The 13,559-nt window shown below is 48.3% G+C and overlaps 1 protein-coding gene across 1 annotated transcript in view; it reads right to left on the minus strand.

The window, feature by feature from the left end:
* LOC100358478 (uncharacterized) overlaps positions 1-13,559 on the minus strand; it is a 285,002-nt gene that overhangs the window by 253,979 nt on the left and 17,464 nt on the right. The window contains exons 13-24 of the mRNA XM_089328728.1: positions 13,128-13,256; positions 12,775-12,885; positions 12,364-12,426; positions 9,779-9,913; positions 9,202-9,289; positions 7,411-7,549; positions 5,204-5,337; positions 5,064-5,098; positions 4,855-4,971; positions 2,092-2,240; positions 1,457-1,541; positions 296-352 (exon numbers count right to left, since the gene is read on the minus strand). Coding sequence (XP_089184854.1) covers positions 296-352; positions 1,457-1,541; positions 2,092-2,240; positions 4,855-4,971; positions 5,064-5,098; positions 5,204-5,337; positions 7,411-7,549; positions 9,202-9,289; positions 9,779-9,913; positions 12,364-12,426; positions 12,775-12,885; positions 13,128-13,256 — 1,242 coding nt within the window. The remainder of the gene's footprint in view (positions 1-295; positions 353-1,456; positions 1,542-2,091; positions 2,241-4,854; positions 4,972-5,063; positions 5,099-5,203; positions 5,338-7,410; positions 7,550-9,201; positions 9,290-9,778; positions 9,914-12,363; positions 12,427-12,774; positions 12,886-13,127; positions 13,257-13,559) is intronic.

The following is a 13,559-nucleotide window of genomic DNA, read 5'->3' on the forward strand; positions in this document are numbered from 1 at the left end:
GAGTCGCTTTTGTCTCCTCCCACACCTTTCTCCAGTAGGACAACAATAAACGTTGCAGATACTGACAACTGTCTTACGGCAGGCAAATTCTCACAATTAGTTACTGCTACTTAAAGGTAAGGATTAGTTATTGTTGACAACAAGGAAAGAAAGGTCTCTTCCTCAGAAGGACAGGGACCAAAGACCCTTAAAGAGTAATTAAAGGCACACATGTATTATACATATTAGTTGATCTCAAAAATAAAATCTTAATTTTAATTAAACACAAGTTGTACGAATATTCACAAAAACTTACCGTGTAGTAGTCATACCAGAGGGCTCCCGGGAAATACGCAGTGACTTCTCTGGCGTTCTGGAATTAAGCACAGAGCATGGGTGCTAGGATATGGCCGCCAAGGACAGAGAACCCAGTTCACACAGCATAGGGGTTAAAACCAGAGTGGTGGCCCTGCACCCACGGCCACATTGTTCTAGAGCTCAGCAGTGGGGGGAACCTCACAAACGGGGAGATTTGTCTCCCATAGACAAACGGTTCCCATAAAGCCTTCTTTCCTCTCCAAGACACCAAGAGGGAAAAACAGCACCATTAGCACACAGATCTACTGGATACCCACTTCAAAGAGACAAACAACTGAGATTAGTCTGAACAGAAAAAAAGATGGAGGTATAATACAATAAATTAAAAAGTTTTCTTAATTTGAAAGGCAGAGGAGAACAGAGTGAGGAGACAGAGAGAGAGAGAGAGAGAAATCCCCAATCTGATGCCTCACTCCCCAAATGCTGGGAACAGAAGGACTTGACAAGGCCAAAGCCAGGAACCTGGGCTTCCTTCTGAGAATCACAGAAGGGTAGCAGGAGACCAAGTTTCCTTGTGCCTCCCAGGTGCACTTCAACGGGAAGTGACGCTGAGTGGGGAAGCCAGGAACAACACTGAGACGGGAAGCAAGCATTACAGCTGGTGTTCTATGTTGGATCAAATGCCAGCTGCAAGTAGTACGGTAAGATGTTGTGAGGGTACACAAGCCAAAACACTAACAGAGGAAAAGAAAAAAGTTCAAGGCTTCCTGGCGGGCCAGAGAGAAGTAAGATTGCACAGTTCCTGCAAGGCACCCCACTGACATGATTTGTTTCACTAATCATGGAATAAAATAATGAGTAATTTCCACGCCCGCCCAACCTGACTATGCACTACTCATTGAGGAGATACAAAAATGACTACATTTTCACAAAGATCTGAGGAGTTTAATTCTAGATGTCCTTGAAACCAGAACTGTGCTAATTTGAGAGCTGTAGGAGCTGAGGCCCAGAGTCCCTGAGTGACAGGCTCAGGAGAACAGGAAGAGACAGAGGCAGGACAAGAAGCAGGTGTCAGGACCCGGCACCAGGCCTCTTCTCCCCACACTGTTCTCCAGCCTCACAGCCAGGACCTTCTGCCCACCAGAGGCCCCCTACTCACAGGCTCCAGCACAGGGCTGACCAGGAAGGCCGGGCCCAGCAGGAACTGACCATCTATGTCCCAGGTCACCCGGTCTGACACAAACCTGGAGAGGACAGGAAGGGGCCACAGTCACAGCCCAGCCAGCCCAGCCCAGCCCTGAAGGAAGTCCTCAACTCAGACCCATGTCAGGAACCCGCTGCACCTGAGGATCCTTACTCCTGGCCTAGGCCTGGCTCACTCAGGAACACACAGGCCCACAGCCATCTGTCCTAGGACATGCTCATCAAACCTCAGAACTGGGCAGAGTTAGCTGTTATCTCCTATAAACTACTGCCTCACGACTTTGCCATGGCACACACTAAATGCAAGCAAGGCCCTCATTCTTCATGTTTCCCCGGGAATATGCCTTCTTGTGTGACCTGAGGCCGCTGGGACCTGGGACAACTCATCACTGAATAGCTACAGATGCCAGGAAGGTGTTGGCACAGCCAAACTGGAGACAAACAATCCTGTGCTGGAGTATATTATTTTCCCATTTCAGAAGTGACCTTCATCACCAACAGCATACACAACACAGTGAAAAGGCATCCCCTGGCACCCTAGAGAAGGCAGGAAGTCACCCACCACTCACTGAGGTCCCACTAGACACTCACTCGTGCAGGAGAGGCCGCACCACAGTGCTGCCCTCCACGTGGGCCTTGTGCATCAGGGTGTAGAGATAGGGCAGCAGGGTGTATCTGGTCTCCAGGACGCTTCTGGAAAGATTCACAAAGGTGGCGTTCCAGGACACGGGGTCTTGTCTCTGCAAAAGAGGAAGAGGACTGTGAGGAGCTCAACTGAGCACCAAAAAGGAAACCTGTTGAAGTGAAATGGACACTATGAGAAAGAGTGACTTGATTGGCCCTTGTCCTGACTGTTGATGTACAACTTAATACTTTATCCATTTTAGTATTTTTTTGTTCTACTTAATACTGTTGGTTGAACTCTGTAATTAACACAAAATTTTCTTAGGTGCTTAAATTTAACTGAAAAGTGATCACTGTTAAATGTAACAGTGGGAATAAGAGAGGGAGGAGATGTGCAATTTGGGACATGCTCAAGCTGACTTGCCCCAAATGGTAGAGTTAGAAATGTCCAAGGGATTCTAATTCAATCCCATCAAGATGGCATGTACCAATGTCATCTCACTAGTCAAAGTGATCAAATTCAGTCAACAATTGATCATACTTATAGGTCTAAGAGTCAAAGCAATCACACAAACAAGACTAGTGTCTGCAAATACTAACTGATAGAATAAAAAAGGGAGAGAAGGATCCAACATGGGAAGTGGGATACACAGCAGACTGATAGAATGGCAGATGTCCTAAACAGCACTCTGGCCTCAGAACCAGCCCTTAAGGCATTTGGATCTGGCTGAAGAGCCCATGACAGTATTTTAGGCATGGAAAGCCAAGACACTCTGGAAAAAAAAAAAATAAAGAGGACCTAAATGAAAGATCTCTGTGAGTGAGATCCCAGTGGAAAGAATGGGGCCATCAAAGGAGGAGGTACCTTTCTCTGAAGGGAGGCATGAACCTCCACTTTGACTATCACCTTGTCTTAATAAGATTGAAGTCAGCGAACTCAAAAGGCTTCCATAGCCTTGGCAAATCATGACAAGAGCCTAGGGAGATTACTGATGCCATAAACAAGAGTGTCAAATTGTTAAGTCAACAACAGGAGTCACTGTGCACTTACTCCTCATGTAGGATCTCTGTCCTTAATGTGTTGTTCAATGTGAATTCATGCTATAACTAGTACTCAAACAGTATTTTTCACTTTGTGTTTCTACGTGGGTGCAAACTGTTGAAATATTTACTTAATATATACTAAATTGATCTTCTGTATATAAAGATAATTGAAAATGAAGGGTTGCAGGCAGGAGGGAAGTTATGGGGGGGAGCCATTGTAATCCATAAGCTGTACTTTTTTTTAACTTTTATTTAATGAATATAAATTTCCAAAGTACAGCTTATGGATTACAATGGCTTCCCCCCCATAATGTCCCTCTCACCAGCAACCCTCCCCTTTCCCATTTCCCTCTCCCCTTCCATTCGCATCAAGATTCATTTTCAGTTCTCTTTATATAGAGATCAGTTTAGCATATATTAAGTAAAGATTTCAACATTTTGCACCCACATAGAAACACAAAGTGAAAAATACTGTTTGAGTACTGGTTATAGCATTAAATCACAATGTACAGCACATTAAGGACAGAGATCCTACATGAGGAGTAAGTGCACAGTGACTCCTGTTGTTGACTTAACAAATTGACACTCTTGTTTATGGCATCAGTAATCACCCTAGGCTCTTGTCATGAGTTGCCAAGGCTATGGAAGCTTTTTGAGTTCACCAACTCTGATCATATTTAGACAAGGTCGTAGTCAGAGTGGAAGTTCTCTCCTCCCTTCAGAGAAAGGTACCTCCCTCTTTGATGACCTGTTCTTTCCACTGGGATCTCACTCCCGGAGATCTTTCATTTAGGTCATTTTTTTTTTTTTTTTTTGCCAGACTGTCTTGGCTTTCCATGCCTGAAATACTCTCATGGGCTCTTCAGCCAGAACCGAATGCCTTAAGGGCTGATTCTGAGGCCAGAGTGCTGTTTAGGACATCTGCCATTCTATCAGTCTGCTGTGTATCTCGCTTCCCATGCTGGATCCTTCTCTCCCTTTTTTATTCTATCAGTTAGTATTTGCAGACACTAGTCTTGTTTGTGTGATTGCTTTGACTCTTAGACCTATCATTGTGATCAATTGTTGACTGAAATTGATCACTTTGACTAGTGAGATGGCATTGGTACATGCCATCTTGATGGGATTGTATTGGAATCCCCTGGCACATTTCTAACTCTACCATTTGGGGCAAGTCAGCTTGAGCATGTCCCAAATTGCAAATCTCCTTCCTCTCTTATTCCCACTCCATAAGCTGTACTTTGGAAATTTATATTTGCTAAAAAAAAAAGTTAAAAAAAAAGAAAGTCAATTTGAAAAAAAAAATAAAAGAAGAGAAAGACTGTGAGGAGCTCAGCCTGGGGGACGTTGAGGAAGTCACTGAGAGCTTATTTCTGATGAGCACCACACACAGCCAAACCAAAGATGATGCCCGAGTAAGTCACAGAATATTGCTAACAGAATGCATGAGGTCCCTGCGCTCACCCAGGGCACATAGTGCGATTTCCCATAAGGCATTCTTCTTGGGATGCACTGTCTAAATAAAAGGGTAAGCTAAAGAATATAGGTAAGTACAGTTCATGCAGACACTGGGTTGAATATTTTAAAGACACCCCCAGTGAAAACCGACTACATCAATTGTAGCTCACAAATGCAGGGTGCCTTTCACACCACACACATCACTTGAGGGAGCAGTGAATGCCCTACCTTGGTCCCAATGGTGTTGTGGTTCCTGGAGAAGGGGTAAAAGGCCCCCAGCTGCGTCCAGCGAGCACACATCTCATATTCAGCGTCTTGAAAGAACCCACAGATGTCTGCTCCTGTCTGAACCGAGAAGCAAGAAAACGGGCCTGCTGAGGGTTTCTGAACGCTGGCTCCAGCTCCCAGGTCAGCAGGAGGGATCCAGGGACACTTACATAGGGAATGCCAAAGAGGCTGAACTCCATCATGCCTGCAAAGGGAACCACAGCGGGGTGAGACCAGGCCCTGAGCCCTGCCTCCTCCCCCCTCACCGCCCCCTCCCTGCCAGCAGGGGCCCTGCCACAAGGCTGCACACCAATGATAGACTTCCTCAGCTGGTCCCACGCGGCTGTGTTGTCTCCCAGCCAGTGTCCCCCCCAGCGGCCAGAAGAGGGGAACGTGGAGCGGGTGATGACGATCCCTCGCTGTCCCGTCACCTCCTGCACGGCTCTGGTGGAGGGAAAGGAGGTGAGCTGAGGGCAGAGCAGGAGATGGAAAGGCACAGAGCTCCTGCCCTCGGGGCCCTGAACCCAGGACACGGTCACCTGATGTCTGCTGCATGGCTGCAGAAATACGGAAATCAGCCAGTGTGAGGCCCCCACCTACTCATCCCAGACCATGTACATGACTATCATGGGTGTGTCTCTACACAGTGTTGTTCCAAGACCATCACCATGTATTGAATCCACTGGGTTGCATAAAAGGAAGTCTTCCCTAAACTCTGCTCTTTATGTACTCAGTGCCTTGTGCGTGCAATGGTGATGCCATAAAATCCCAGTGGACTGGGAAATCCTATTGCCAGTGATGGCATAGCCATCTTACATTGTCATACATGTGGGGCCAGCGCTGTGCTGTAGCAGCTAAAGCCACTGCCTGCAATGCCCGCAACCCATATGGGGGACAGTATGTGTCCTGGCTGCTCCACTTCTGATCCAGCTCTCTGTTGTGGCCTGGGAAAGGAGTATTAGTAGTAGTTCTTGGGCCCCTGCACACCCATGGGAGACCCGGAGGAAGCTCCAGACCCCTGGCTTCGGAGTGGCTCAGCCCCGGCCTTGCAGCCATTGGGGAGTGAACCAGCAGCAGATTGCAGACCCCCCCCCCCCTGTCTCTGATTCTGTAACTCTGCCTTTCAAGTAAATAAATGAATCTTTAAAAACAACTGTGGTACATGAATTACTCACATGTTATTGATAATCAGGTATAAACACACCAACTGAACTGCCATTCAAATAAAAGTATGGTACATGCAATTATATACAGCAATCAACAATAGATAATGCTCATCAGCGACTGTGTCACTGGGTTCTGTATTCATACACTGCCTGCATCATCATTGTCATGTACACTCCTATTTATAAGATCTAAATTTGGGGCCAGCACTGTGGCACAGAGGTTAAGACCCCCTCGTTGTCACCAGCATCCCCTATGGGTGCAGGTTCAAGACCCGGCTGCTCTACTTCTCATGCAGCTCCCAGATAATGTGCCTGGGAGAGCAGTGAAAGATGGCCCACGTTCTCAAGTTCTTGGCCCCTGAACCCACATGAGAGACTCAAATGAAACCTCTAGGTCATGGCTTCAGCCTGCCAGGCCCAGCCCAGGCCATTGAAGCGATTTGGTTAGTGAACCAGCGGATGGAGTACCTCTCTCTCTCTCTTTTTCTCTTTCTCTTTCTGCCTCTGCCTCTCTGTAACTCTGCTGCATTTCAAATAAATAAATAAATCTTTAAAAAACTACAGTACAATGCATTACTCACATGTTTTCCAAAATCAAGCATAATTACATCTCCTACCCTGCCATTCAAATAAAAGTATAGCATATACAAGTTTGTGCAACACTTACTAATGGATAATTGTCATGAATGACTATGCCACTGGGTTAGCTTATTTCTTGCACTATTTTGATCATTATGTTAACGTACACTCTTATTTATAAAAAAAAAATCAGTTCATAGGGGCCGACATGGTGGCCTACAAAAATCCCTGTTGAGAGGATTCACTTTTGAAATAAAGGAGAGAAATATCCAAACCTCTGCATTTACTTTATGACTTATAACTATAGCTATAGGAACAGCAGCTGCAGCATAAACTAACCACAATATTCCCATGTGTGTCCCCAACAATAGTATAAAAATATAATGGATCAAATACATAAAACAGTAATGCACTCTTTTACTGTCTTTATAACTATTATGTACTTTACATAATTGAACTGCTATACTCTTGTTTGACTGGCAATGTAGTAACTTTGTTACATCTACTTTACCACAAACACGTGAAAACGCTTTGTGCTGCAATTTCAGATGGTTATGACATCAGTCAGCAAGAGGACCGTTGTTTTCCATTGGAGTGAGGTAGCTTTGCGTAAATCTATCTGCCTTACTATCAACACAGGACCTGGCTCCAAGCTCCAAGCTCCAAGCTGATGAGCATTTGCTTAGTTAATAAGAATTGCTACACAGTAGCTTCATCCATCACTGGCTGTCCTGCAGGCTGTACCCAGTGGAGAAGGGAGACAGTGACTCACTCGTAGGTGGGTCTGGTCTGAGACCACCCGTACAGGCTGTGCACGTCGTAGTGCCGCACACGGGAGCCGTCTGGCAGGATCTGCTCGCTCTCCATGCACAAGGTCTTGCTGTTCAGGCCCGTGCCCCTGGACTCCAGGTCTGGGGGAGAAGATGAAGGGATGTTAAAGCCAGCTCTGATCCCGGGTGTCCTTGACTTTGGTTAAGAGTTGGACTCCGGATTTTAAGATAACTTGACTTCCGCAGGGCACCCTCTCCCCTTCCCCAGCAGTGTGGGTACAGTGCTGCTCTCGACCTGCAGAATCCTCAGAGAAAGCAGAGGTTTGGGGAAGAACGCATAGTTGTCAAGCAGTGCACATCAGATTTTGATCTATATTTTTGCCATATAAATGAAGTCATGCAATTTTTAATATATTGCTGTGGCCAGCGCCGTGGCTCACTTGCTAATCCTCCGCCTAGCAGCGCTGGCACACTGGGTTCTAGTCCCGGTCGGGGCGCCGGATTCTGTCCCGGTTGCCCCTCTTCCAGGCCAGCTCTCTGCTGTGGCCAGGGAGTGCAGTGGAGGATGGCCCAAGTGCTTGGGCCCTGCACCCCATGGGAGACCAGGAGAAGCACCTGGCTCCTGCCGTCGGATCAGCGCGGTGTGCTGGCTGCAGCGCGCCAGCTGCGATGGCCATTGGAGGGTGAACCAACGGCAAAAGAAGACCTTTCTCTCTGTCTCTCTCTCTCACTGTCCACTCTGCCTGTCAAAAAAAAAAAAATATTGCTGTGACAAAGATATCATATGTGCCTTTTATGGTTCAGAAAAACTGAGCTTTGAAAACATCACATCATCTGTAGATGGTGATACAACTCACAGTGAGAATGAATTCTAGAACCAAGATGTGGACACAAGTGTAACTCCAAAGACCATCCACTCCATAATAAGGGAGAGATACTATCTGTAGCCCAACAAATTCCTTTGCAGGAATTATCATAAGCCTACAGAACTAAGAAATTTAGCTGCTGGAGTTCTTTAGAGACATCACCACTGCCATGTGGTTTCTAGACAGCTTGGGAAATTCACCCAGCAGGCCCAGGGACTTGCACACACCCAACGGGTCAAGTGCTGGAAGTGCCTCTTGTCGCTCCCCCTCTTCGTGGGGGAACGACACTAAGCCCTGCCTAGGCTTCCTATCCAAGTCACGGCACCATTATGTCGCTCCCCCTCTTCGTGGAGGAACGACACAGGACCCTGCGCTGTTCTTTCGTCTGCTCGGCCCTCCCCGGGTTTGCTGCTGGTTCTTCCCGGGTTGGCTACTGTCCCTTCCACCTCCGTGGAAGGGCGGTTCCCCCTGGCCACATTCCCCACTTCCGCGGGGGAGCGGCACACCGCCGGCCGGCTCTCTCGGGGGCTGCACAGGTGTTCCCTTAGATGTTCCCCTTAGATGTTCCTCTTAGATGTTCCTGGTGCATGCCATCTCTCTCCTCCTATATAGTCCTCTTCCACCAATCCCAACTCGGCTGCCCACACGCCGAGCACGCTGCTCTCCTCCAATCAGGAGCAAGTCCTACAGTTTATTGGCTGAACTGGAGGCAGCTGTGTAGAAGCTGTTTTCTTCTCTCCCAACGCCATATTGTGGGAGAGCAGATGCATAGAATAAGTCTTAATTCCAGTAACTTAGTCTAGTCCGAGTTGCTCCCCACACCTCTGCTGCTGGACCCCAATAAACCCCAGCACCAAAAAGCAAGCCCCGGTCCCTGGACTCTTCAATGGCCGTGGCTCTGCAGGTGAGGAGGCCACGGGTCCTTACATGGCATGTAGGGCGGATGGTTCAGAGTGGGATCCGTGCAGCCTGCAGGAACTGCCCCGTTCACAAAGCTCGCCGGCTCATTCATGTCCTGGAAATGTCAACACAGACACCACTTACTTCTCAAGACAGTTGTAGCCTGTCAAATTGAGAACAGGTGCCAGGAACAATCATTCAACATCCGGTATTCCCTGTAGATGCCAAGCAGGAGGGCTCATCAAACCCCAGGTGGAAGTGGCTAGAAAGGTCAGGCAGGCCCTAGGGAAGGAGCAGCCAGAGGGGAAAAGCACATTTTCTCCATCGAGGTGTGAGGAAAACAAAATTCCAAATTTTCTCCATGGAGATTGAAGGAAACAAAATTCCATCATCTTCCATAATCACCTCTGAGGTTTGACAGCAAGACCCTCGGGTGAAGCACAAGGTGGGAGGTGTTTGGGCTGTGCCACGCCTGGGTGGAGGACGTGGTAGCACGCCCACTGTCTGGGAGATTATTCTCCTTTTAACTAAAGGTCGGGGCACCAAAGCTCAAGGCACACACAGACAGGCACACACCGAGGCATGTGCACACACACACACTTACAATCCACAAGCCGTCAAACTTCAAGCTCTTCTCGGGATTCTGTGGGTTGGTGTACATTTCTTGTATTTCCCTCTTCCACCACGTGATGGTTGAATTACGGAAAAAGTCTGGGAAGGCCGCATAAGCTCTGTATTGCTGTAAGAATTAAATATAGTCCATTTGTCCCAAAAAATGCGTTAGACAGCAGATAGGCACTTACAGATAACTCAAGCAGAGACTTGTACCAACAGGTGATGGTCTGCACCCTGTTCTGTGTTCATGAGAAGTGCACCAAGTGTGAGGAGCAGATCACATCCACGCTCAGCATCTGCAAAGCATCTGTAGACTGTTTTCACCTTCCCATCAACATGAATGGCAGCAGACAGCACCCTGAACCGCCCATGGGATACATGCCCAACCTTAACTTGTGTCCTGCCATTGCCCATGGACTGCTTGAAGACAGAGCAGGAGCCAGGAGCACCTGCAGCCCCAAGGGTAGACATTGGATGAAGACAGAGCAGGAGCCAGGGGCAGCTGCAGCCCCACAGGGCCAACATCAGGAGAAGACAGAGCAGGAGCCAGGGGCACCTGCAGCCCCACAGGGCCAACATCGGATGAAGACAGAGCAGGAGTCCAGAGGATCTGCAACCCTACGGGGCAGACGTCAGATGAAGAGAGAGCAGGAGCCAGGGGCACCTGCAGCCCCAAGGGCAGACATTGGATGAAGAGACATTGGATGCAGACAAAGCAGGAGCCCAGAGGATCTGCAGTCCCACGGGGCAGACATCAGATGAAGAGAGAGCAGGAGCCAGGGGCACCTGCAGCCCCAAGGGTAGACATTGGATGAAGACAGAGCAGGAGCCAGGGGCACCTGCAGCCCCACAGGGCAGACGCCAGATGAAGACAGAGCAGGAGCCAGGGGCACCTGCAGCCCCACAGGGCCGACATTGGATGAAGACAGAGCAGGAGCCAAGGGCAGCTGCAGCCCCACAAGGCAGATGCCAGATGAAGACAGAGCAGGAGCCAGGGGCACCTGCAGCCCCACAGGGCCGACATCGGATGCATTGAACCAGGTGGGAAAGAAACAGCCTGGTGAACCACGAGGATGCACCCATGTTTGCTCAGGTTTGAGAATCTCAACAAAACTGCACATGTGTATAACATCATATTAGAAGACTTAAAGAGGCCGTGTCAACCGCCCCTTCTCTTCATCTTCCCCCTAAAATAAAATCAATGCTTTACTTTAGTCGACCCATTTATAGCTCTTTTTCAAAGATTCCCAGTACAAAGAAGTGATAAATGTTGTAGGAGGCGTAAATGCTACTAATGCTGATCTGATCATCGCACACTGTGTACTTGTCCCTATAAATCTGTACAATTATTATGTACAATGTTAAGCTCTCTGCTGTGGCCCAGGAGTGCAGTGGAGGATGGCCCAGGTCCTTGGGCCCTGCACCCGCATGGGAGACCAGGAGAAGCACCTCGCTCCTGGCTTCAGATCAGCACAGTGCGCCAGCCACAGCAGCCATTAGGGGGTGAACCAATGGAAAAGGAAGACCTTTCTCTCTGTCTCTCTCTTTCTCACTGTACACTCTGCCTGTTGAAAAAAAAAAAAATCTAAATCCTTAACTACTTTGTAAACTTTTTAGAACAAGGCCCCTGTTTTACATTTTCTGGTTGACCATTCTAAGCCCCACCATGTTTAGCTTAAACACGTTTAGACAAGACTCAGTGTTTTATTGAGCATCTGTGCCACCAAGCAAACATTCCTAAATGTCTCTATTTTCCATGTCATTATTAGGGAATGTGATGCTCCTTTGTAAGGCTCAGAAAATAGCCTCCTCCACGTTAACCATGGCATTTTCAGAGTTAAAGAGCTGAATGATGTTGGGGGTGGGGTAGGGGAGGGGACAGCAAAGAGGACAAGGCATGGAGGAGCTGCAGTTCTCATACACCACGTAGGAAATGCAAGGGGGAATCATGCACCTGGATCAACGGAAAAGAGGAAAACGAAGAAGACAGCAGTGGATCAACAGACAAGAATCTGCCTCACGGAGGAGCAAGGAGGCAAGGGGCTGCATCGCTCAGAATCCCGAGAGGGGCACTCCAGGGTTGCAGGGGTTGGAAGACGGAGGCAGAAGTCACAGGACCTGACACAGGGCACCTTTCATCAGACAGCGTCAGCTCCAGCTCAGCCAAGATTAGAACAATGGGGAGGGTCAGGAGGGAGAATTAGAGTCAAGTCAGTATCGGTCATGTCCGACAGAACTGCACCCAATATAAAACACAAGTGGGAAATTAGCCCAACCATAATATACTAGCATCAAAGGCACACTTGGTGTAGGCTTCTCAGCTTTTGATATTCTGTCTTGTAATTGAAGCTCTCTGAGGCTTAAATCCCATGATTAGTACCAACCATGCTGACGTTGGGAAGCAAACGTCACACGTGAGGTGTCTGGCACACAGACTGACACCCAGGCCATGCCCCTCAAACGTTTCACCCTGCCCATGCTCCTGATCATAGCAGGAGCATGTCCAACACCATGAGCATGGCTGCCCCTTCCAGCAACCCTGACCAGACTCGACACCCACAGGGGGTCTCTTACCTCCACTTCGCTGTCCCAGTCCAGAGAGCTGTTCACAACAACACCAGGGTAGTCAGGCCAGACCTGTGCAGAGAAAAAAGGTTCGGTAGCACTACCTCAGTCAATTCCTCTTACATAGTATTTCCTAAGAAACTTTAAGCCATAGCCCAGGGAAGTAAGATTTTATCACGGAGGGTTGCTCCAGAAAATTCAACTACCTTAACAAAATTTCAACTGTACCAACAAACAGTGATTGAAAAAAATGAGAGCTTTTGCCCTCAATGTCTAAATGGAAATGGCCAAAAACCACAGGCACAAACAGACATAGCATGACCCACCCCAGGTTCAGACATAGCATGACCCACCCCAGGCTCAGACATAGCGGTGACCCACCCCAGGCTGGGCACTGGCAGACCACTGCCCAGCTCATACCTTTCCCCAGACAATGCCGCCGCCATTTGGGTATTTGATGAAGACGTCATCCTCCACACCCCGAGTGAAGGCAGGGTAAGGCTGCGTCTCATTGCCAGAGATCGCTGGGTCCTGAAATCAAACCACAAGTCAGCTGGGAAAACCAAAGCTGGCAATGACAAGGATATGAAAAAGGAGAATTCCTGCAGAGAGAAGGCCTTAGGGTCCCCTGGGTGGTAGTTTCTGGACTCCAGGGAAATGCATTTCCTAGAGGGGCTCCCATTTCCCGCTCACTCCATGGAAGGAAGGACAGCACAGGGCCTTCTCCCCCACAGCCCATCAGCCTCCCCACATGACATCACGTGAGCACCAACCAGGATGAGGATGACCCGCATCCCATCGCCATGCAGGCGCTGGATCAGAGCTGGGAGCCCAGCAAACTTGGGGCTGAGGGTGAAGTCCAGCTGCCGCTCCATGTAGTCAATGTCTGAGTACTGCACATCCTGGGGAGAGACACAGGACCACCGATGCTGCTGAGGTCCAAGCCCAGGCTCCACTAGCAGCCCTCTGCCACGGCGCCCTGAGTTACAGACAGCTTCCTTTATATGCTTCCACATCTCAGCTTTGTCGTGGGTTAAAATTAGATCCTGGTAAATTTAGCTATTTTTTAAAATATTCAGTTAGAAAAAAGAAAACAACAAGGATGCTAAATATACTGCAAAACAAAAACTCATAAACCATTTGCAATATCCAATCTAAGGAGTAATCAGAGCTTTCTTATAATGTGTGAAATACACTATTTATTC

This window comes from Oryctolagus cuniculus, chromosome 3, assembly GCF_051225735.1.
Source record: "Oryctolagus cuniculus isolate XC-2025 breed Fujian yellow rabbit chromosome 3, ASM5122573v1, whole genome shotgun sequence".
NCBI lineage: Eukaryota > Metazoa > Chordata > Mammalia > Lagomorpha > Leporidae > Oryctolagus > Oryctolagus cuniculus.